Below are 24185 nucleotides of genomic sequence, written 5' to 3'. Positions count from 1 at the left end.
AGATTTGTCAGAGTGACCATTGAGTTCTTGGTCACCTCCCTGACCAAGGCCCTTCGCCCCCATTGCTCAGTTTGGCCAGGCAGCCAGCTCTAGGAAGAGTCTTGGTGATTCCAAACTTCTTCCATTTAAGAATGATGGAGGCCACTGTGTTCTTTGGGACCTCTCGGAGCTCTACGGACAATTCCTTCGACCTCATGGCTTGGTTTTTGCTCTGACATGCACGGTCAACTCTGGGACCTTATATAGACAGGTGTGCCTTTAGAAATCATGTCCAATCAATTGCATTTACAACAGGTAGACTCCAATGAAGTTGTATTAACATCAAGGATGATCCATGGAAACAGGATGCACCTGAGCTCAATTTCAAGTCTCATAGCATAGGATCTGAATACTTATGTAAATAAGGTATCTGTTTACTATTTCTAATACATTTGCAAGAATGTCTAAAAACCTGTTTTTGCTTTGTCATTATGGGGTATTGTGTGTAGATTGCAGATATTTTAAATATTTAATCAATTTTAGAATAAGGCTGTAACGTAACAAAATGTGGAAAAGTCAAGGGGTATGAATACTTTCAGTACAAATATTATATTATAAACTTGGTGCCGGTCGAGCCCTGAATGCTGATTGGCTGGAAGCCGTGGTATATCAGACTGTATACCATGGGTATGACAAAACATTTATTTTTACTGCTCTAATTACATTGGTAACCAGCTTATAATAGCAATAAGGCACCTCTGGGTTTTGTGATATATGGCCAATATACCACGGCTAAGGGCTGTGTCCTAGCCCTCCGTGTTGCGTCGTGCGTAAGAACAGCCCTTAGCCGTGGTATATTGGCCATATACCACACCCCCTCGGGCCTTATTGCTTAATTATAGTATGCTTTATGGGGAAATTGAGAAGAGTTCAAAGTTAGAGACCATTTTCAAGTTATTTTTTATTTATTTCAAACAACTGGATGATGATGCTTCAATACAGCTATTACTGTTACTATAACCATTATTGCTATTTGCTGTTATTACTACTAACATCACAACCAGCTATGTAGTCATTAGAGGCATATTATGATTGTTATGTCAAATGAAACCAGTAACACTCAACACATTGGCACACAACCATAAAAAAAATAAGAAAAAATATATTTTAAAAACAATTCAAGTGTCCAAACCGCTAACCACTAGGGGTATCCCCGGAAATAAAGAGGCAAGAAAATAATACTCTTATTATCGTCGTTAATATACCATCATCTCCAAAACAATAAAATGTCAAAAAAGGAAGTAGGTGGAAATTCAGTGAAAACCAAGAGAAATAAAAAGCGCTTGCAGTTTCCATGGGAGCAGTGATGGCAGATAGTGGGTGAAGAAGAAGAGTTCAGTTGTGGGTTGAAGGGAGTAAAGCACTGGCGTGTGTGTGTGTCTAGATTGCTCAGATTAAGCACATTTTTCCAGTCAGTTTTTAAGTATCATCAAACACAAAATAAACTCCACACCGTCTCTTCCTCCTTATGTCTAACTTATTTTGTTTGTACTGTAACTTTAAGGCAATAGAGGTTTCAAAACCTTGTCTCTTCTCTATATTGCTCTGTCGGTCTCCTTTTAAGAAGGACTATACTGGTCTGGAAGAGAATTGATCAGCTTGTTACAAGAAACATAGATATACATTCTATTACATATTAGGATGTATTTCTAGGTCTCCGTTTGTTACCTATCCATGCAACGTCGCCCCTCCCAACCTGTATCGCTGAAGGCACTATTAAACAAATGTCTCACTCGTCCTCTCTTTCTCCCTCTACACCCCTCCCAGCTTTGTCTGTCTGTTCTCTGTGTCCGCCTGTCTCTTTTTCCCCCCCGTCCGGTCTTTCCCCTGGCTCTTTGGCCCAATTTAAAATATTTTATAAGAGTGCGCAGCGTTTCTTGGGCTTGGTCTCTGGCGGCTCCAGCGCGGCCAAGATGGCCTCGTCAAACACGTTCTTCAGACCTCGCTGAGAGAGAGAGAGAGAGAGAGAGAGAAGTCAATTTACTCATTGATCCACTATTCTAGTTTCACAATGTCCACAGTTGCACTATGAAAGGCTGTCGACAGTCGCCATCATCCGCTAGTAGTTCCTAGTGAGAAAGTATGACATCAAGACAACGAAGGACAGAGGTCGACAGAGTGAGAGGAAGTTACTTTTCAGAAACCATTCAAGTCACTTACACCCACCATTTCCTGTTTACCTGAATGAGGGCCAGAGACTTAGTAGATAGAGATTGTGTCTCTTGCCCACATGTGTGTACACACACACACATACACACCTGGGTGAGGGCGGAGCACTCAACGTATTTGACGGCCCGGAGGTCCCGGCACAGCTTGTCTCCGCTCTCAGGGGCCAGGGGCCGCTGCTTGTTCTTAGCCAGCTTCTCCACTGTGTTGCTGTCGTCTCTCAGGTCCATCTGGGTGCCCACCAGCAGGAAGGGTGTACGCGGACAGTGGTGGGAGATCTCTGGGACCCACTGTGGGAGAGGAGGGGGGCATATTAGGATGACACCCAGGTTTTGATCCGGGGATATATTATGTCCATTGAGTATGGGAGGGTTTCATGTTATATACAGTACCAGTCAAAAGTTTGAACACACCTATCATGTAGTAACCAATAAAGTGTTGAACAAATCAAAATATATTTTATATTTGAGATTCTTCAAAGTAGCCACCCTTTGCACACTCTTGGCATTCTCTCAACCAGCTTCATGAGGTAGTCACCTGGAATGCATTTAAATTAACAGGTGTGCCTTGTTAAAAGTTAATTTGTGGAATTTCTTTCCTTCTTAATGTGTTTGAGCCAATCAGTTGTGTTGTGACAAGGAAGAGCTGGTATAGAGAAGACAGCCATATTTGGTAAAATATGAAGTCCAAATTATGGCAAGAACAGCTCAAATAAAACCAAGAAAAATGACAGTATGACACATGAAGGTCAATCTAAAAAATGTCAAGAACTTTGAAAGTTTCTTCAAGTGCAGTTGCAAAAACCATCAAGCGCTATGATGAAACTGGCTCTCATGAAGACCGCCACAGGAAAGGAAGACCCAGAGTTACCTCTGCTGCAGAGGATAAGTTCATTAGAGTTACCAGCCTTAGAAATCGGCAATTAACTGCACCTCAGATTGCAGCCCTAATAAATAAATGCTTCACAGAGTTCAAGTAAAAGACATATATCAACATCAACTGTTCTGAGGAGACTGCGTGAATCAGGCCTTGGAATTGCTGCAAAGACCCGCTGTGTCTGTGAGACGCGGAGTTGGTGAACGGATGATCTCCACATGTGTGGTTCCCACCTTGAAGCATGGAGGAGGTGATGTGATGGTACTTTGCTAGTGACACTGTCGATGATTTATTTAGAATTCAAGGCACAATTAACCAGCATGGCTACCACAGCATTCTGCAGCGATACGCCATCCCATCTGGTTTTGCGCTTAGTGGGACTATCATTTGTTTTTCAACAGGACAATGACCCAACACAACTCCAGGCTGTGTAAGGGCTATTTGACCAAGAAGGAGATTGACTGAGTGCTGCATCAGATGACCTGGCTTCCACAATCACCCGACCTCAACCCAATTGAGATGGTTTGGGATGAGTTGGACTGCAGAGTGAAGGAAAAGCAGCCAACAAATACTCCGCATATATGGGAACTCCTTCAAGACTGTTGGAAAAGCATTCCAGGTGACTACCTCATGAAGCTGGTTGAGAGAATGCCAAGAGTGCACAAAGCTGTCATCAAGGCAAAGGGGAGAAAAAGAACATTAACCCCAACTAACAAAACACACACAATGCTATGTTTACAGAGAAACCTAGGTGTAAAGACATGGGCTTGAAACCACAAGTCACACGTGTGTGTGTTGTGTTTTGGGGGTGTTCGGAAAGGCAGAAAACAAAACTAATTCATGTTCTAGCAAATGGACAATAAAGTTGTATTCCACACACACCTTCTCACGGACGTTCTCAAAAGAGGAAGGTGATACGACAGAGAAGCACACCAGGAAGACATCTGTCTGAGGGTAGCTGAGTGGTCGCAGTCTGTCATAGTCCTCCTGACCTGGGGAGGGCGACAGAGAGAAGACGGCAAAAATAATTAGGATTTTACGTCAATGATACCTTTCATATGCAAGAAAAAGTCTAAATAAGACAACTACACAATGGACTCCACATGATCTAGTTTATATTTGAGCTTGGTGGACTAACACAAGCAGACTAACCCACAAACACAAAAACTTGTTTAGACACGATGGTAAATGCTATAACTACATAGGCTAGTTACCCATGCAATGTTAAATGCTTAGATGCCTGGAGAGAAACACGATCCGTAAGCACCATGTGAAAGTAAAACAGGCAGACCATGGTGAGTGAGAAGAAGGTATTACAAGTCGAGGCTCAAGACACTGTAGTTAGGAAGCACTCACGTAGAGAGAGATAGAGAGAGCGGCCATTTTGTTTTACCTGCTGTATCGAACAGCCCCAGAGTGTAGGGCTCCCCTCCGATCATCACTGTCACTGCATAGTTATCAAACACCTGAGGAAGAGACAGATAGAAGATCAATCATTAGGGATTTCATAACATGTTGAGTTTTGATTTATTTATTTTATTTTCCAGTGAAAAAATAAAATAAATCATACACAGCATACTTTTTTTTTTTTTTTTAAGTGACAGGGATATCACAAAAAAACGTATTTCCATTGTAGTCCCTAAAAAAAAATATATATATATATTTTTAAAGGCGATTGAAAAGTCTCTCTAGGGAGTTGAGGCAGTGGGCTGGAAAGGCAGTATAGCTTGAGTGGAGGGCATTGTCGGTACATCCAGGGAGAAACAAATACAGGCCCGGAGTGTTTCGTCAGGGCACCAACACCGGTTTCTCTGACCTTCAGTCCATCCGCAGGAGCCGCTTCTCTGCAGGTACTGGTCCTCCATTGCCGAAAATGTGGCAACTGGGTAATGCCACGGTTGCTGAAAAAGCGCTCAAAGAAGACTCCACACAGATAGTAGTTAGGAACCAGTCCTTTAGCCTTCTCTGCCATCGCTGGACATTGTATGCAGTTGTTGTCGTCATTCCAAGCAGATAAAAAAAAAAACGTGATGATTTATTTCAATCCAAATAGCCAGCTACATACAGTGCATTCGGAAAGTATTCAGGCCCCTTGACTTTTCCCCATTTTGTTACATTACAGCCTTATTCAAAAATGCATTGGACATGATTTGGAAAGGTGCACACTTGAGTTGACAGTGCATGTCAGATTAAAAACCAAGCCATGAGGTCGAAGGAATTGTGCTTAGAGCTCCGAGACAGGATTGTGTCGAGGCACAGATCTAGGAAAGGGTACCAAAACATTTCTGCAGCATTGAAGGTCCCAAAGAACAGTGGCCTGCATCATTCTTAAATGGAAGAAGTTTGGAGCCACCAAGACTCTTCCTAGAGCTGGCTGCCTGGCCAAACTGAGCAATGGGGGAGAAGGGCCTTGGTCAGGGAGGTGACCAAGAACCCAATGGTCACTCTGACAAATCTCCAGAGTTCCTCTGTGGAGATGGAAGAACCTTCCAGAAGGACAACCATCTCTGCAGCACTCCACCAATCAGGCCTTTATAGTAGTGGCCAGACGGAAGCCTCTCTTCAGTAAAAGGCACAACAGCCCGCTTGGAGTTTGCCAAAAGGCACTTAAAGACGCTCAGACCATGAGTAACAAGATTCTCTGGTCTGATAAAACCAAGATTGAACTCTTTGGCCTGAATGTTAAGCGTCATGTCTGGAGGAAACATGGCACCATCCATACGGTGAAACATGGTGGTGGCAGGATCATGCTGTGGGGATGTTTTTCAGCGGCAGTGACACTAGTCAGGTTTGAGCGAAAGATGAACGGAGCAAAATATAAGTCTATGAATGTCCTTGAGTGGCCAAGCCAGAGCCCGGACTTGAATCCCATCGAACATCTCTGGAGACACCTGAACAAAATACAGGCCTTTGGCTTTTAAGCACTGCCTCCATGTTCATCAGACAGTTCTTTGGTTGCCATGACGACCATGAGGTAGCCTTGGCGGAGAGCTCTGCCTAGGCCTACAGTGCATTCGGAAAGTATTCAGACCCCTTCACCTTTTCCACATTGTTACGTTCAACCTTATTCTAAAATGTATTAAATCGTTTACCCCCTCAATCTACACACAATACCCCATAATGACAAAGCAAAAACAGTTGATACATTTTAGCAAATTTAATACAAGTAAAAAAATATCACATTTACATAAGTATTCAGACCCTTTACTCAATTTATTTATTTCACCTTTATTTAACCAGGTAGGCTAGTTGAGAACAAGTTCTCATTTACAACTGCGACCTGGCCAAGATAAAGCAAAGCAGTGCAACACAAACACCACAGAGTTACACATGGGATAAACAAACATACAGTCAATAATACAATAGAAAAAGTCTATAGACAGTGTGTGCAAATGAGGTAGGATAAGGGAGGTAAGGCAATAAATAGGCCATAGTGGCAAACTAATTACAATATAGCAATTAAACACTGGAGTGATAGATGTGCAGAAGATGAGTGTGCAAGTAGAGATACTGGGGTGCAAAGGAGCAAAATAAATAACAGTATGGGGATGAGGTAGTTAGATGGGCTATTTACAGATGAGCTATGTACAGGTGCAGTGATCTGTGAGCTGCTCTGACAGCTGGTGCTTAAAGCTAGTGAGGGAGATATGAGTCTCCAGCTTCAGTGATTTTTGCAGTTCGTTCCAGTCATTGGCAGCAGAGTAATGAAAGGAAAGGCGTCCGAAGGAGGAATTGGCTTTGGGGATGACCAGTGAAATATACCTGCTGGAGCGCATGCTGCGGGTGGGTGCTGCTATGGTGACCAGTGAGCTGAGAGAAGGCAGGGCTTTACCTAGAAATTACTTATACATGACCTGGAGCCAGTGGGTTTGGCGACGAGAATGAAGCGAGGGCCAACCAACGAGAGCATTCAGGTCGCAGTAGTGGGTAGTATATGGGGCTTTGGTGACAAAACGGATGGCACCGTGATAGACTGCATCCAATTTATTGAGTAGAGTGTTGGAGGCTATTTTGTAAATGACATCACCGAAGTCAAGGATCGGTAGGATGGTCAGTTTTACGAGGGTATGTTTGGCAGCATGAGTGAAGGAGGCTTTGTTGCGAAATAGGAAGCCGAATCTAGATTTAATTTTGGATTGGAGATGCTTAATGTGAGTCTGGAAGGAGAGTTTACAGTCTAACCAGACACCTAGGTATTTGTAGTTGTCCACATATTCTAAGTCAGAACCGTCCAGAGTAGTGATGCTGGACGGGCGGGCAGGTGCAGGCAGCGATCGGTTGAAGAGCATGCATTTAGTTTTACTTGCATTTAAGAGCAGTTGGAGGTCACGGAAAGAGAGTTGTATGGCATTGAAGCTCGTCTGGAGGTTAGTTAACACAGTGTCCAAAGAAGGGCCAGAAGTATACAGAACGGTGTCGTCTGCGTAGAGGTGGATCAGAGAATCACCAGCAGCAAGAGTGACATCATTGATGTGTACAGAGAAAAGAGTCGGCCCGAGGATTGAACCCTGTGGCACCCCCATAGAGACTGCCAGAGGTTCGGACAACAGGCCCTCCGATTTGACACAGTGAACTCTGTCTGAGAACTAGTCAATACTTTGTTGAAGCACCTTAGGCAGCGATTACCACCTCAAGTCTTCTTGGGTACGACAACAAGCTTGGCACACCTGTATTTGGGGAGTTTCAACTCAGCTTCCAGGAATTGTTTACAGATCCTTGTGACATGGGACTGTGCATTATCATGCTGATGGAGGCAGATGAATGGCACGACAATGGGCCTCAAGATCTAGTCACGGTATCTCGGCGCATTCAAATTTCCATCGATAAAATGTAATTGTGTTTGTTGTCCGTAGCTTACGCCTGCCCATACCATAACCCCAACATCAGGCACTCTGTTCACAACGTTGACATTAGCAAACCGCTCGTGCACAAGACACAATACATGCTGTCTGCCATGTGCCCGGAAGTTGAAACCATTGAAGAGCACAACTCTCCAGCGTGCCAGTGGCCATCGAAGGTGAGCATTTGCCCACTGAAGTTGGTTACGACGTCGAACTGCAGTGAGGTCAAGACAATGAGCACACAGATGAGCTTCCCTGAGACGGTTTCTGATAGTTTGTGCCGAAATTCATCGGTTGTGCAAACCCACAGTTTCATCAGCTGTCCGGGTGGCTGGTCTCAGACGATCCCGCAGGTGAAGAAGCTGGATGTGGACGTCCTAGGCTGACATGGTTAGACATGGTCTGCGGTTGTGAGGGCCAGTTGGACATACTTTCAAATTCTATAAAAAGACGTTGAAGGTGGCTTATGGTAGAGAAATGAACATTCAATTATCTGGCAACAGCTCTGGTGGACATTCCTGTAGTCAGCATGCCAATTGCACACTCCCTCAAAACTTGAGACATCTGTGGAATTGTGTTGTGTGACAAAACTGCACATTTTAGTGTATTTTTATTGTCCCCAGGAAAAGATGCACCTGTGCAATGATCATGCTGTTTTAATCAGCTTCTTGATATGCCACACCTATCAGATGGTTGGACTCACAGTAGGCCTACATCATTTGATTGATTAGGATCTCCATTAGCTGACTCCAATGGCGACAGCTAGTCTTACTGGGGTCCGACACATAACGAAAAATACATGACCATCCCTTTACTTCAGATTTGTGTGTGTTGTGAAATTGTTATATATCACTACACTGTTGGAGATAGATACACACGCATTTCGCTACACCTGCAATAACATCTGCTAAACACTGGTGTGTGACCATTTCAATTTGATTACAGACAAAAGACTTAACAATTTAAATACATTTACATGTAGTGTGATGTGTGTTGGTTTGGTTTACATCAAATCAAATTGTATTGCTCACATACACATGGTTAGCAGATGTTAATGCGAGTGTAGCGAAATGCTTGTGCTTCTAGTTCCGACCGAGCAGCAATATCTAACTAGTAATCTAACAATTTCACAACAACTACCTTATACACACACACACACACGTGTAAAATAATGAATAAGAATATGTACATATAAATATATGGATGAGCGATGGTTGTGTGTGTGTGTGCGTGCATCCATCAGTTACAAATACACACACACACAAGTAGGTCACATGGGGGAGAGGCGTTGTGCCGTGAGGTGTTACTTTATTTGTATTTTTTTTAAACAGGTTTGCTGTTCACTTACAATACGTTTCCTTGAATGTGTTCTGGGCCTGGGGACTTTGAAAAGACCCCTGGTGGCATGTCTGGTGGGTAAGTGTGTGTGTGTGTCAGTGCTGTGTGTAAGTTGACTATACAAACAATTAGGAATTTCCAACACATGAATGTTTCTTATAAAAACAGGAAGTCACGCAGTCAGTCTTTCCTCAACTCTCAGCCAAGAGAGACTGGCATGCGTAGTATTTATATTAACCCTCTGATTACAATGAAGAGCAAGACGTTCTGGGCCAGCTGCAGCTTAACTAGGTCTTTCTTTGTTGCACTTGACCATAGGACTAGACAATAATTACATTAAGACAAAACTAGAGCCTGCAGGACTTGCTTTGTAGAGTGTGGTGTCAAAAAAGCAGAGCACCTCTTTATTACGGACAGACCCTCTCCCCATCTTTACAACCACTGAATCTATATGGTACAGGTATGTAAAGAGGAATATGGTTATGCTGCGGCTAGGTTCAGTTTCATAACCTATATCCCACCCCCCACACACACACGCACTTGAAGTCGGAAGTTTACATACACTTAGGTTGGAGTCATTAAAACTCGTTTTTCAACCACTCCACAAATTTCTTGTTAACAAACTATAGTGTTGGCAAGTCGTTTAAGACATCTACTTTGTGCATGACACAAGTAATTTTTCCAACAATTGTTTACAGACAGATTATTTCACTTATAATTCACTGTATCACAATTCCAGTGGGTCACAAGTTTACATACACTAAGTTGACTGTGCCTTTAAACAGCTTGGAAAATTCCAGAAAATTATGTCATGGCTTTAGAAGCTTCTGATAGGCTAATTGACATCATTTGAGTAAATTGGAGGTGTACCTGTGGATGTATAAACTCAGTGCCTCTTTGCATGACATCATTGGAAAATCAAAAGAAATCAGCCAAGACCTCAGAAAAAAAATTGTAGACCTCCACAAGTCTGGTTCATCCTTGGGAGCAATTTCCAAAAGCCTGAAGGTACCACGTTCATCTGTACAAAGAACAGCTCGCAAGTATAAACACCATGGGACCACGCAGCCGTCATACCGCTCAGGAAGGAAACGCGTTCTGTCTCCTAGAGATAAACGTACTTTGGTGCGAAAAGTGCAAATCAATCCCAGAACAGCAGCAAAGGACCTTGTGAAGATGCTGGAGGAAACGGGTACAAAAGTATCTATATCCACAGTAAAACGAGTCCTATAACGATATAACCTGAAAGGCCGCTCAACAAGGAAGAAGTAACTGCTCCAAAACCGCCATAAAAAAGCCAGACTACGGTTTGCAACTGCACATGGGGACAAAGATCGTACTTTTTGGAGAAATGTCCTCTGGTCTGATAAAAAAAAATAGAACTGTTTGGCCATAATGACCATTGACCAATGAGGAAAAAGGGGGATGCTTGCAAGCCGAAGAACACCATCCCAACCGTGAAGCGCAGTGGTGGCAGCATCATGTTGTGGGGGTGCTTTGCTGCAGTAGGGACTGGTGCACTTCACTAAAGAGATGGCATCATGAGGAAGGACAATTATGTGGATATATTGAAGCAACATCTCAAGACATCAGTCAGCTTGGTCGCAAATGGGTCTTCCAAATGGACAATGACCCCAAGCATACTTCCAAAGTTGTGGCAAAATGGCTTAAGGACAACAAAGTCAAGGTATTGGAGTGGCAATCACAAAGCCCTGACCTCAATCCCATAGAAAATTTGTGGGCAGAACTGAAAAAGCGTGTCCGAGCAAGGAGGCCTACAAACCTGACTCAGTTACACCAGCTCTGTCAGGAGGAATGGGCCAAAATTCACCCAACTTATTGTGGGAAGCTTGTGGAAGGCTACCTGAAACGTTTGACCCAAGTTACACTCAATTAGTATCTGTTAGCATTGTGTTTATGTAAACTTCTGATTCACTGGGAATGTGATGAAAGAAATAAAAGCTGAAATAAATCATTCTCTCTACTATTACTCTGACATTTCACATTCTTAAAATCAAGTGGTGATCCTAACTGACCTAAGAAGGGGAATTTTTACTACGATTGAATGTTAGGAATTGTGAAAAACTGAGTTTAAATGTATTTGGCTAAGGTGTATGTAAACTTCCGACGTCAACTGTATGTACATACATACACATGAAAACCCCTCACTTTGGTTCCCTTGACAGAACAGTGTATGGTACTTAGAATGTTAGGTGGTCAAAGGGAACCATGTCGTCAACTAAGTAAGCCCTGATTTATACCACATGTACGCATGGAAGAACTAGAAGTAGCTACACAAAATTGTATTGCGTAGAGAAACTACGTAGACTCGTGCAGCCCAGTCATTCATAACTTCACGCAATAATGCCATTTTGCGTAGCGTGCTTGTGTTGCGTACGTAGGGTATCAGAATGTTTCACAGCGTTCTCGTTCCTCTTAAGGTGCTTCCCCGTAGAGACAAAGAAGCCACATACTGTTCAGTAAGAATGAGGAACTGTCTGACTCAGCTCATCTATAACGTGATGATGAAACCACTATGCTTCGTGCTGAATTGCATTGCCATTTCTCGTTTTTTGGTCTCCGTCGCACAATACTGCGTAGACAGTGACTACCGTAGGGCAGGTTCACGGGCGGTATCATTTTCAAGCTTTTTTGTAGGTCAGAAAACTTTGAAGGAAAATTGTAACCCTGTGCTCAAAAGACATTGTCTCTTTAACCCAACCGGTGTTTCTCCCACCATTACATAGGTGGGTTCCAGAAAGTGACAAAATGCTGTAGGGAGTTCTTGACATTGCTTTGGAAAATGTAGACTAGCGTGAAACACTAAATCACTGCTGCCATTTTTAGGTGTTCTATTTGAAAGGAGTCTTATGGCTGTCACCTGGGAATGAATAACAGTGTTAACTACTATTACTTTAGTGTACATGTTTGTCTTTGTAGTGTGGAGCTTGAGGGACATTCCCTCAATTTGGGTGGGAGATTCCTGACATTCCTGCCTTGTGTAGTCACTAAACCACCAATTTACCTTCTTCCCTGGCTGTCCACTCCCTGTTTCATCTCAGGCCTCATCCTAGTCCGTTCTTACATTTGAGTTTGAGCCTCACCGGGCGACGAGGAAGCTATTTCAGACCATTGAGATGCACCCACAAGTAGGGGTGTAATGGTTCACCAAACCCACGGTTCTGTAAGTGTTGCTGTTTTGGAGACACGGTTCGGTAAAGCGGAACAATGAAATTCCAACAGTTACTTTAGTTAACAAAATACACAAAATTCAAAAGCACTCTATTTGTGGCACAGTTTCTGTGACATCATTCACAATGTTCCTGGCATTGTCTTTTGGACTTCAAGTAGAGGTCTAAAAAGTTGGACACGTTCCGAAATGGACCTGGGGCTTTCTCACCATGACAAATATGCATAAATATATTTTTCAATACAGAGACCTTTTCCAAACAGACCCGAGTATGACCAGTTCTGTATAGACGTGGTCGGATCAGAGTGAGGGAAGCAGCAGAAAAGTCCACTTGTAAGCTATTTTATTAACCAGAGCTGATACAGCATAGTAGGCGGAGGACAGGCCTGGCGGTGTGTGTCTTGTGATCAAGTGAAACGGGAGCAAGGAAGGAGGGAGAGGCAACAACCAACCGAGCCGACTTGCGCTAGTAGACCAACTTCTAGCTTGTCATAGCTAGGTTATTTATCATCCAATATAATTACGTAGTACCTCTCGACTGCATCAAACCGAGAGAAGCTAGTTGGCTAAAATAGCTAGCTAAGAGCTAGCTAAGCTAATTGAGTCTGCATGCGCTTTCTTCCTGTCCTAGTTAGTTACAAATAACACATTATAGCATATACTTCTCATTTAAACTAATTCCATCTTCCATTGATTAGATAATCTCCTAACTTGCTTTGCCACACATGGAGGCTCTATGACTTGGCGCTTTGATGACTTGTGAGTGGCCGACAAACGCAAGCTACACACGCCACTCTGCATAGGCTATTCTCGTTGAGCAGTGGAGAACATAATATTAACTTTTTATCCACAACTCTCTGTCCATTGCCGTTGTAGTTGACTGTGAAGCCAAAATGTTCCTAAACTGCAGATTTAAATTCTGGTTAATGGATCCCACCACTTGCCATCTACAGAGTTCCCAGCTACACCTCAGAGGATAGTTTGAAATTAAGATTAAAATTTGAAATACAACGTGCGCATAGGCTGTAGTTGTTTAAAATGGAATTCCATACATTTTCGCCCGCTCAGATTTACTCACAAGGCAATGGCATACAACGTAGCATAGGCATAACCTAGAGTTTAAAAATATATATTTTAATTTGGAATGCATTCATTCGGGTTCACAGTGCGTACCGAACAGAGGTCCCGGTACCGAACGGTTCGGTAGGAATATGTGTACCCTTACAGTCCTACCCACAAGTCATGCTTGCTAGAGTTGGGGTGCATCTCAATGGTCTAATATGTCTTCCTCTCCTTGTCGCCTTTCCTTTAACTGCACTGAATATGATTGAACACTAGTGCTGCACTGTATACCGAAACTTTTTTACTTTTTTTCGATACTAGAACATGAAAAGCGGTTCGGTACTTCTATCAAATGTGTCACAAGTCGTCTATTGATTGAGAGAGGATCAAGTCTGTCTATCAGCGAAGCTGATGTCACCTTCTAGCGCGAGCGCATCATGCCTGCTCCACTTAGTCATTGCTAGCTCTAGCCTGTCCTGAGGAATCCCTGCACTCACTGGGAGTCTGGGCTGCATCATGTTAGCTCCACACTCTTGCTGCACAGAAGTTAACACACTTCAATAATGCAACACGGCATGTAGAAACGTTGCAACTGTTAATTACTGTTCGCAAAACAAAGTTCATTCCAGGCTAGAACATTTCACAATGCAAGAAGATACCGGTAGCTTCCAGCTATGTAGGGCAACTTTTCTTGCTAGCTTACAGCTGAAGCTCACATCAATTCACTACCCTAGAACTTTGTTTGTGATAATACGTAAACCATAACACACAATATGCTTATTTCAAAGCTGATTGTCACCAAAATCCATACAGTCATATCCAAAAAACGTTATTCATTGGGCAAGTTTGTTTTGCATGGCCCGGTGCCCCGGGTTGGTGGAGATTTCTCCTCAGGATCAATGGGATGGTCGAAATGAGCAAACCTTGCCGATCCAGGGCACCGGACGACGTAAAAAAACAAAAATAAAAAAACGATTTACCCATTCACTTCGTCTTCCTCGCCTCAGTCACGTCTATCTCACTGTGTGTGTGAATGATGTCATTAGGTCTTAAAGAGCACACTTTGATAAAATAAGAGATTGCTTCTTTTATGCCAATGTTGTTGATCAGTACAATAAAATAAGTCCCAAATGGAAAGAAAACAGATTGTTTTTCCATCGGTGCACTTTGGCTAATATGCCGTCTCTTTTTGCTGTGGTATCGTTTTGGTATCGAGTATCGTGATGGTATTGATTATCGTGATACTGAACCTGGAATCGAAGTCAAATTTGTGGTATCGTGACAACCCTATTGAATACTGCCTGAATATGAAAGAATTGGAGAGGTGAAAGCAATCTATCATAGGCTTATTTCTTTCACCTCTCATGTGTTTTTATACACCAGCGCTGAAAGACGAAAGCGAGGAGGCGAGGAAGACCCTTTCGACTATTAAGATGCAACCATGGACTTCAGTCTGCCACACACCATTGGTCTGCTTATCCGTTATTGGGTTGAGAAACCATGGGAGGCAGCGCTTTTTAGGGCAGTTCAAGTCTAGACATAAAAACAGTGAGGCGTTGGGGCATGCAGTGGAAAGGCGCGGCAGGCAGCACACATTGAAGAGCAACCAAGCAAAGTCAGAAACACATCTCTGATCACCATGACGATAATGTGTTTGGACAGAGCCAGGCCTAATACCATTGAGAATGGTGGGTAAAAAAAAAGAAGAAGGTAACTGTCTCTACAAGGGTGACTGTCCACACTACACCCATATTCAGATGTTTCAACTCCCAAATGCAGTAGTACAAGGACTGTATTCACCAATAAATGAAAGGCTCTAAGAATGCACTAGGCCATTGTAGGTACTCAGCCTATTTCTGTACATGTAAGATGTGTCAGAGTATTTCAATACCTACCAAATCAACCAGTAGCATTGTTTGAGTATTTTGAGTCATCTGCTTATAATTAAAAGGCGTAAATTGCCACGTGATTCTTATGAGAAGAGTGCACTGTAGTGAGTACAGAAGGACGGAGAAACGTCACGGAGACAATTGGGTCTGTTTTACAGGGCAACATGAACACACCCAGTTGGACCTGACTGGACATAGAGGACTGAGTCGACAGACTCTCTCTGCCAGGCTCTGGTACAGCACTGGGCTGATTACTGCCAGAGAGAGAGATGGGCGTGATAGAAATAGCTACTCATCACACACTATCTGCAGCACCCCAGTACAGTCCCAAGTCAGTGAGCTATAGGATAAGGTTACCTAAGGGATGAACAACTGGCGGCCCCCTTTTTGAAGGCCCTCGGATAAATCCCCCCATCCCATCCCAAACATTTTTTTTTAGGGGGGAGGGCTTAGTCAAAGTTTCAACTTAATGTTGAGAGTTAGAATAGTAGAATACACAAGGTGCAATTTCTAAATTTGTTTGTGCATCAGCAGTTTATCTTGTTATGTCAGTCACTGATAGCTGATATGTGCTAATTGACTGACTAAAATGTTTTCGATTACTAAGTCAGTTTAGCGGCCAGCTATCTAAACTTGTTACCATGGTTGAATTACCAGCCGGGGGCCCCCATTAATTTTGTTAGTCTCACTCATATTAAAAACTGCAAACATCTCTCCACACAAAGGAAAAATGAGCAGAATTGCATGAAATGAGTTATAAAATTGCTAACTATTCTCTCTGCCCCATGGCATAATGTGTAGAATTGCAACAAACTTGCTTTAAAATAGCAACATTTTCTCTACACCCCATGTTTAAATGTGTAGAATTGCATGAAATGAACTTTAAAACGTAAAAAATGCCTCTCTGCTGTCAAGAGGGGCAATAAAATATTTTGCTCGCCGTGTGTGTGTGTGTGTGTGCGTGGTGTGGGGGGGAGTTATGATGTGGGTATGCAGAACTGCAAGCAACTGTAGCCCCTCATGAGGAGTTCAGAGGTTTGTGGCCCCCACCCCCATCAAAGTTGCCCATCAGTTGGACTGAGTTGTCTGTTTTCATCCCTATTTGGCAAATAGTAGAACAAGGTGAAAAGGCTTGTAGCCCGACTGCTTTTTGGTCCATAACCACTTCCATAAGAGTCTGGGTCTTCATCAAAGGGTTCCTCTTTTCAGCTACAAAACAAATACATTCTCTTATCAAAACCCATTCTATATGTGAGATTCTGCACAGATCAAGAATTACAGACAGTGTGTGGAGGCTTTTATTCCTGCCCAGCACTAAACACACCGGATTCATTCAATAGCGGTTTAAATTTGATTAGTTGAAACAGAAATGTGTTAGAAATGGTCTGGAACAAACGGCACAAACTGCAGCGGCTCCTACTGCATACCCCCTAGCCTAGACACTTGACAAACCCTGACACCTGGCCATGTCCCACTCAAAGACCTTTCTTGACAACACTCCAATCAGTGCCACTCACCGTGGGGACGTATTCAGAGGGGAACTTGTTGGTGGTGTAGGAGATCAACAGGCAGGTCTTTCCCACTGCACCGTCACCCACTACCACACACTTTATGGTCTGCATCTGGATGAATGGAGGGAGACAGACAGAAACAGGGTTGAATGTACTGATTGATGCTGGTGAAACTTCAGACCAATCGGGGAAGAAAAAAAATCTGCAAATGAACTGTCTTTTTGGTAGCTGTAGTCATAATTTAGAGAAGAGGTATGTGTCATTGGTTTATCTCACTAAGTATAAAAGATATTGAGAGAGAGAGACAGAGGCAAGATCGTATACACCATGAGAGGGTGGGCACAAGAGTGAGAGCAGACACCACAATTGTATGACTCATTGGCCACAGACCCAACTGTGTGTTTGTGAATAACAAGTGATAAGAATTCCAACCATCTAGATCGCTCAAGTGCACACAATGGGCTGTCAGACAGTAATACACCGTTAACAGCACAAGGCCCTGTGACCAGTATGTTGCTGAGCAACGACTCACATTGTTAAATGCGCTACATGGTCAATACGCTTTCTGCAGTGGCCGTATAGCATTTACTTTAATGCGGCCTCCGCAGAAGACAGGGCAAACATATTTTTTGCGCGTCATGGAGCAGCGCAGAGCTGTTGTCAAGGAAGTGACTTTGTATTGATACAGGACCTCCCGCCCTCACCTAATCATGTCAATGCGGAGCAATACCGAGCCCTCCGCATTGTTACACAATTTGAGAGGCCAAGGCGATGCGGAACAGTGCCTCCAGAGGCCCAGGAATTGCGTCACACCACCCATACGGCTCCGCCGATCACACTTTCAGATCAAGCATAAATTGGCTCTTAGAGCAGAGACAAGACTATCTCTTATTTACATCACCATTTCATCAATGAGGGTCTTGTGATTTTTGACGGTTGTGGGTATGACATAAGTAATTAACAACAATGCTAGTTCTAAATGCTGTCCAACAAAAACAGACGAAACAAACAAATGTGACAATGTGTCAGACTTAACGTTAACTATCACACGAGGATTGCAAGCAAGCGAACACTGTGGGGATTAGGCTAGCCAACCTAACGTTAAAGAAGCAAGTTATTTCCTATTATTTTTTTTAAATTTACTATACCATAACATGCATGGATAATATGGGCACAATTATAGCTAACTTACTAACCAACTTTTTTTGTAGCCCTTTCAAACCTTGCTAATTTCTACATTGTTGCTTATTAGCTACTGTTAGCCAGCTAACGTTAAGGTTGCAGGCTGTCACTTCCGCATACAAAGTTCGATGTAAGGTGAAGGTAGCAAGCGAACTAGCAAATAAAAAAAGGAAAAAAAACACATGTAAAGTTTTTAATCATACTAAATCTCAACTAGAGCTTGCCAAACCGACTAAACAGAGCGTTTTATATCTGGCTAACGTTACCTATCATAGGTCGCTAGGCTAACATTAGTTTGCTAGTTAGCTAGCTAAATCCCAGACGAGGCCTGTAAAACCGTTTCGCCTCAATCATTTTCAGTGCCATGTCATTTAAAAAAAAACAACGAAGTAAAATAAACAAAAACGAATGCTATTTTCCCAAGCTGCTATGTAGACACTTAGCATGTAACGTTAACTAGTAAAAACAACAAACAAAAGCTAGCTGACGTCCTTAGCAGCTAACTTTAGCAAGCTGGTTCGCTAGGTGTCAACTGCTAATGCGGTTGTTTAAAAATAAATACATACACTAAGTTGTTCCAAATGTAAATATGTACTCTTTCTACATAACATACATTTCACGATTTATCTCAAATCAGACTTAGATTGCAAAAGTTTCGCTACCGTATCAATCCAACACAGGCGTTGTCACATCCGGGGTTCATACACATGATCACTGTAAAGGGGGCGTTTCATACAACACAGCCTCCAATATTCTTGAGGTTCATCTGTGGCTCATCATATGGCATTAAGTGAGTATATCTTCTACCTTTTTATATACCCTCCCGCTTAGTTATATAAGAAAATCTAGAGCCAAAGAGAGACATCCTCCAAAGAGACTACATACATTGTCCTTGGTAAGTGGTGAGACAACCTTGAATATATTTTATTAGGGCAGGTAGGTGATCTTCAATGGAGAGGGGTTGACATTGGCAAAACGTTTTTCACTAAACATAATTAATCAATCTGCGGTATTGATTTACTGATCAGTGCACATTGAGAGTCTGTAAACGTTCAGGTTCAGAGCAAGCCCGGAACTGAGTCATGCCACAGGAAATTTGAGCTAGGTGAGACGAGTAAGCACTACTGAATGCTATTCTAGCAGGAGTGAATAACAAAAAAAATTTAAAACAGTGGGCTACTTGTGAGCATAGGGAATTATGGGGAGGATCGCTTGCCTAGCAATCCAGAGTCCTTGTTCCGGCCAAACGCTAGGCCACACCCACACAAGTAGTTTGGATCTCCCATAGAGATAGATCATAGAGATAGATAGAGGACACATTTTTGTATCTGTGACAATATAGCATCTGTGACAGCATGGGCAGTGGCCGTTGAGATTGCCAGCATGGGCAATCTCCATTTTAAAAAGTAGTCATTTTCTTCTTAACTATTGGACCATCAAATTTTATTGGTCACATACACATGATTAGCAGATGTTATTGCGAGTGTAGCGAAATGCTTCTGCTTCTAGTTCCGACAGTGCAGTGACATCTAACAAGTAATATCTAACAATTCCACAACAAATCTAAGTAAAGGAATGGAATAAGAATATATAAATATATGGATGAGCAATGATAGAGCGGCATAGGCTAAGATGGAATAGAATACAGTATATACATATGAGATGAATAATGCAAGATAAGTAAACATTATTAAAGTGGCATTATTAAAGTGACTAGTGTTCCATTTATTAAAGTGGCCAAAGATTTCAAGTCTGTATGTAGGCAGCAGCATCTCTGTGTTTAGTGATGGCTGTTTATCAGTCTGACGGCCTTGAGATTGTTTTTCAGTCTCTCGGTCCCAGCTGTGATGCACCTGTACTGACCTCGCCTTCTGGATGGTAACGGGGTGAACAGGCAGTGGCTCGGGTGGTTGTTGTCCTTGATTATCTTTTTGGCCTTCCTGTGACATCGGGTGCAGTAGGTGTCCTGGAGGGCAGGTAGTTTGCCCCTGGTGATGTGTTGTGCAGACCGCACCACCCTCTGGAGAGCCCTGCGGTTGTGGGTGGTGCAGTTGACGTACCAAGCGGTGATACAGCCCGACAGGATGCTCTCAATTGTGCATCTGTAAAAGTTTGTGAGGGTTTTAGGTGACAAGCCACATTTTTTCAGCCTCCTGAGGTTGAAGAGGCGCTGTTGCGCCTTCTTCACCACACTGTTTGTGTGGGTGGACCATTTCAGTTTGTCCGTGACGTGTACGCAGAGGAACTTAACTTTCCACCTTCTCCACTGCTGTCCCGTCGGTGTGGATAGGGGGGTGGTTCCTCTGCTGTTTCCTGAAGTCCACGATCATCTTCTTTGTTTTGTTGACATTGAGTGAGAGGTTATTTTCCTGACACCATACTCCGAGTGCCCTCACCTCCTCCCTGTAGGCTGACTCGTCGTTGTTGGTAATCAAGCCCACTACTGTTGTGTCATCTGCAATTTTGATGATTGAGTTGGGTGAAGAGGGAGTACAGGAAGGGGCTGAGCACGCACTTTTGCGGGGCCCCAGTGTTGAGGATCAGCGAAGTGGAGATGTTGTTTCCTACCTTCACCACCTGGGGGCGGCCCGTCAGAAAGTCCAAGACCCAATTGCACAGGGCGGGGTTGAGACCCAGGGCCTCAAGCTTAATGATGAGCTTGGAGGGTACTATGGTGTTGAATGCTGAGCTATGCAATGAACAGCATTCTTACATAGGTATTCCTATTGTCCAGATGGGATAGGACAGCGTGTAGTGTGATGGCGATTGCAAAGTCTGTGGACCTATTGGGGTGGTAAGCAAATTGAAGTGGGTCTAGGATGACAGGTAAGGTGGAGGTGATATGATCCTTGACTAGTCTCTAAAAGCACTAAATGATGACAGAAGTGAGTGATAGTCATTTTGTTCAGTTACCTTTGCATTGTTGGGTACAGGAACAATGGTGGCCATCTTGAAGCATGTGGGGACAACAGACTGAGATAGGAAGAGATTGGTCTGCGCATGCACTGAGGACGCGGCTAGGGATGCCATCTGGGCCGGCAGCCTTGCGAGGATTAACACGTTTAAATGTCTTACTCATGTCGGCCACGGGGAAAGAGAGCCCACAGTCCTGGGTAGCAGGCCGCGTTGGTGGCACTGTATTATCCTCAAAGCGGGCAAAGAAGGTGTTTAGTTTGTCTGGAAGCAAGACGTCGGTGTCAATGACTTGGCTGGTTTTCCTTTTGTAGTCTGTGATTGTCTGTAGACCCTGCCACATATGTAAATAATACATTAAAAAAAGCAAAATACTGCAAAGTACTAGAAGGACTAGAAGCAAGGCAGCCCTCTCTGTCGGCGCCATCTTGAGCATGATGACCCGATTGGACATGAAGCCTGATACTTGTCCTGTACGTACCATAACATTCAGAACTCTTGATGCATTATAGAATAGATCTTTATTGTGCATTTTCTCGGGGGCACATTGGCAGTAGGTGGCACCTAAGGTCTAAATGCTATCTCTCTCTCTCTCTCTCTCTCTCTCCACTTTTTTTTTTGTCAGCCCTAGGATTCAAACCGGCAAGCCTTCGGCTACTGGCCCGACTTTCTAACCTTGAGGCTACCCACGCCAACCCATACAGGATTGCTGACATACAGGGACGCCACATTAGGTTGGACTCGCTCAGGCAGCAATGGGAAGATGACCACAAGAGGGCACTGAAGTATGGGAAGCTGTGTGGTAACAGCAAAGGGTGGGTACAACAGTCTCCAGACTACACACTCCGGCCAATAGTCAATAGTCTCTAAAGTGGTGTCCTAAGCTCTCCTTGTCACCTTTCCTACAGTGCCTTCAGAAAGTATTCAGACATTTTGTTACGTTACAGCCTTATTCTAAAATTGATAAATAAAAAAATCCTTAGCAATCTACACACAATACCCCATTATGACAAAGTGAAAAGAAGTTTTTAGATTTTTTTTGCAAATGTATTACAAATAAAAAATATAAATACCTTATTTACAAAAGTATTAGGACCATTTGCTATGAGACTTGAAATTGAGCTCAGTTGCATCCTGTTTCCATTGATCACTCTTGAGATGTTTCTACAACTTGATTGGAATCTACGTGTGGTAAATTCAATTGATTGGACATGATTTGGAAAGGCACACACCTGTCTATATAAGGTCCCACCATTGACAGTGCATGTCAGAGCAAAAACCAAGCCATTATGTTGAAGGAATTGTCCGTAGCGCTCCGAAACAGGATTGTGTCGAGGAACAGATCTGGGGAAGGGTACCAAAACCTTTCTGCAGCATTGAAGGTCCCCAAGGACACAGTGGCCTCCATCGTTCTTAAATGGAAAAAGTTTGAAACCACCAAGACTCTTCCTAGAGCTGTCCGCCCGGCCAAACTGAACAATCGGGGGAGAAGGGCCTAAGTCAGGGAGGTGACCAAGAACCCGATGGTCACTCTGACAGAGCTCCAGAGTTCCTGTGTGGAGATGGGAGAACCTTCCAGAAGGACAACCATCTCTACAGCACTCCACCAATCAGGCCTTTATGGTAGAGTGGCCAGATGGAAACCACTCTTCAGTAAAAGGCACATGACAGCCCACTTGGAGATTGCCAAAAAGCACATACAGGACTCTGACCATGAGAAACCACATTCAAACAACAAGATTCTCTGGTCTGATGAAACCAAGATTGAACTCTTTGGCCTGAATGCCAAACGTCACGTCTGGAGGAAACCTGGCACCATCCGTACGGTGAAGCATGGTGGTGGCAGCATCATGCTGTGGGGATGTTTTTCAGCGGCATGGATTGGGAGACTAGTCAGGATTGAGTGAAAGATGAACGGAGCAAAGTACAGAGAGATCCTTGATGAAAACCTGCTCCAGAGTGCTCAGGACGTCAGGCTGGGCCGAAAATTCACCTTCCAACAGGACAACGACCCTAAGTACACAGCCAAGACAATGTAGGAGTGGCTTCGGGACAAGTCTCTGAATGTCCTTGAGTGGCCCAGCCAGAGCCCGGACTTGAACCTGATCAAACATCACTGGAGAGACCTGAAAATAGCTGTGCAGCAACACTCCCCATCCAATTTGACAGAGCTTGAGAGAATCTGCAGAGAGGAATGGGAGAAACTCCCCAAATACAGGTGTGCTAAGCTTGTAGCGTCATACCCAAGAAGACTCAAGGCTGTAATTGTTGCCAAAGGTGCTTCAACAAAGTACTGAGTAAAGGGTCTGAATACCTATGTAAACGTGATATTTCAGTTTTTTTTATTTTTATAAATTAGCAAAAATTTCAAAAAACCTGTTCTTGCTTTGTCCTTATGGGGTATTGTGTGTAGACAAACACACCAAGACAGTCGTGAAGCTTTCAACAAAGCCTATCCTCAAAGTTCTACAGCTGCACCATCGAGAGCATCCTGACTGGTTGCATCACTGCCTGTTATGGCAACTGCTCGGCCTCCGACCGCAAGGCACTACAGAGGGTAGTGCATACGGCCCAGTACTTCACTGGGGCCAAGCTTCCTGCCATCCAGGACCTCTATACCAGGCGGTGTCAGAGGAAGGCCCTAAAAATTGTCAAAGACTCCAGCCACCCTAGTCATAGACTGTTCTCTCTGCTACCGCACGGCAAGCGGTACCAGAGCGCCAAGTCTAGGTCCAAAAGGCTTCTTAACAGCTTCTACCCCCAAGCCATAAGACTGCTGAACATCTAATCAAATGGCTACCCAGACTACTTGCATTGCCCCCCCCTTTTACGCTGCTGCTACTCTCGGTTTATTACCCCCTGTATATAGCCTCGCTACTGTTATTTTACTACTGCTCTTTTATTATTTGTTACTTTTATTTTTTACTTATCTATTTTTTACTTAACACTTATTTTTCTTAACTGCACTGTTGGTTAAGGGCTCATTAAGTAAGCATTTCACTGTAAGGTCTACACCTGTTGTATTCGGCGCATGTGACAGATAAACTTTGATTTGATTTCGATTGATGAGGGGGGGGGGGAAACTATTCAATCAATTATAGAATAAGGCTGTAATGTAACAAAATGTGGAAAAAGTCAAGGGGTCTGAATACTTTCCCGAAGGCACTGTATATCTGAA

The 24185-nt window shown here is 43.4% G+C and overlaps 2 protein-coding genes across 3 annotated transcripts in view; one reads left to right on the top strand and one right to left on the bottom strand.

Annotated features, from left to right (window-relative positions):
- Positions 1-920: 920 nt before the first annotated feature.
- LOC120022191 (cell division control protein 42 homolog) lies at positions 921-18863 on the bottom strand. Of its 2 annotated transcripts, none has more exons than XM_038966072.1 (6): positions 18757-18863; positions 16919-17023; positions 4475-4547; positions 3964-4073; positions 2298-2495; positions 921-1984 (listed from the first exon to the last, which is right to left on the bottom strand). In XM_038966072.1, the coding sequence occupies exons 2-6, from the start codon at positions 17021-17023 to the stop codon at positions 1895-1897; spliced, it is 576 nt and encodes a 191-aa protein (XP_038822000.1). In that variant the 5' UTR covers positions 18757-18863; the 3' UTR covers positions 921-1894. The 2 variants fall into 2 exon arrangements, with proteins under 2 accessions (XP_038822000.1, XP_038822001.1); XM_038966073.1 differs by having other exon boundaries at positions 18708-18801.
- The window catches only part of LOC120022189 (gamma-enolase-like), a 22509-nt gene continuing 16072 nt past the window's right edge, over positions 17749-24185 (top strand). Inside the window, exons 1-2 of the mRNA XM_038966071.1 lie at positions 17749-18884; positions 21633-21822. Of these exons, the coding sequence (XP_038821999.1) occupies positions 18875-18884; positions 21633-21822 (200 nt within the window). The 5' untranslated portion in view covers positions 17749-18874. The remainder of the gene's footprint in view (positions 18885-21632; positions 21823-24185) is intronic.

This window comes from Salvelinus namaycush, chromosome 27, assembly GCF_016432855.1.
Source record: "Salvelinus namaycush isolate Seneca chromosome 27, SaNama_1.0, whole genome shotgun sequence".
Classification (NCBI taxonomy): domain Eukaryota; kingdom Metazoa; phylum Chordata; class Actinopteri; order Salmoniformes; family Salmonidae; genus Salvelinus; species Salvelinus namaycush.
Note: the sequence above shows the minus strand (reverse complement) of the source record. Positions and strands in the feature narration are given on the sequence as shown.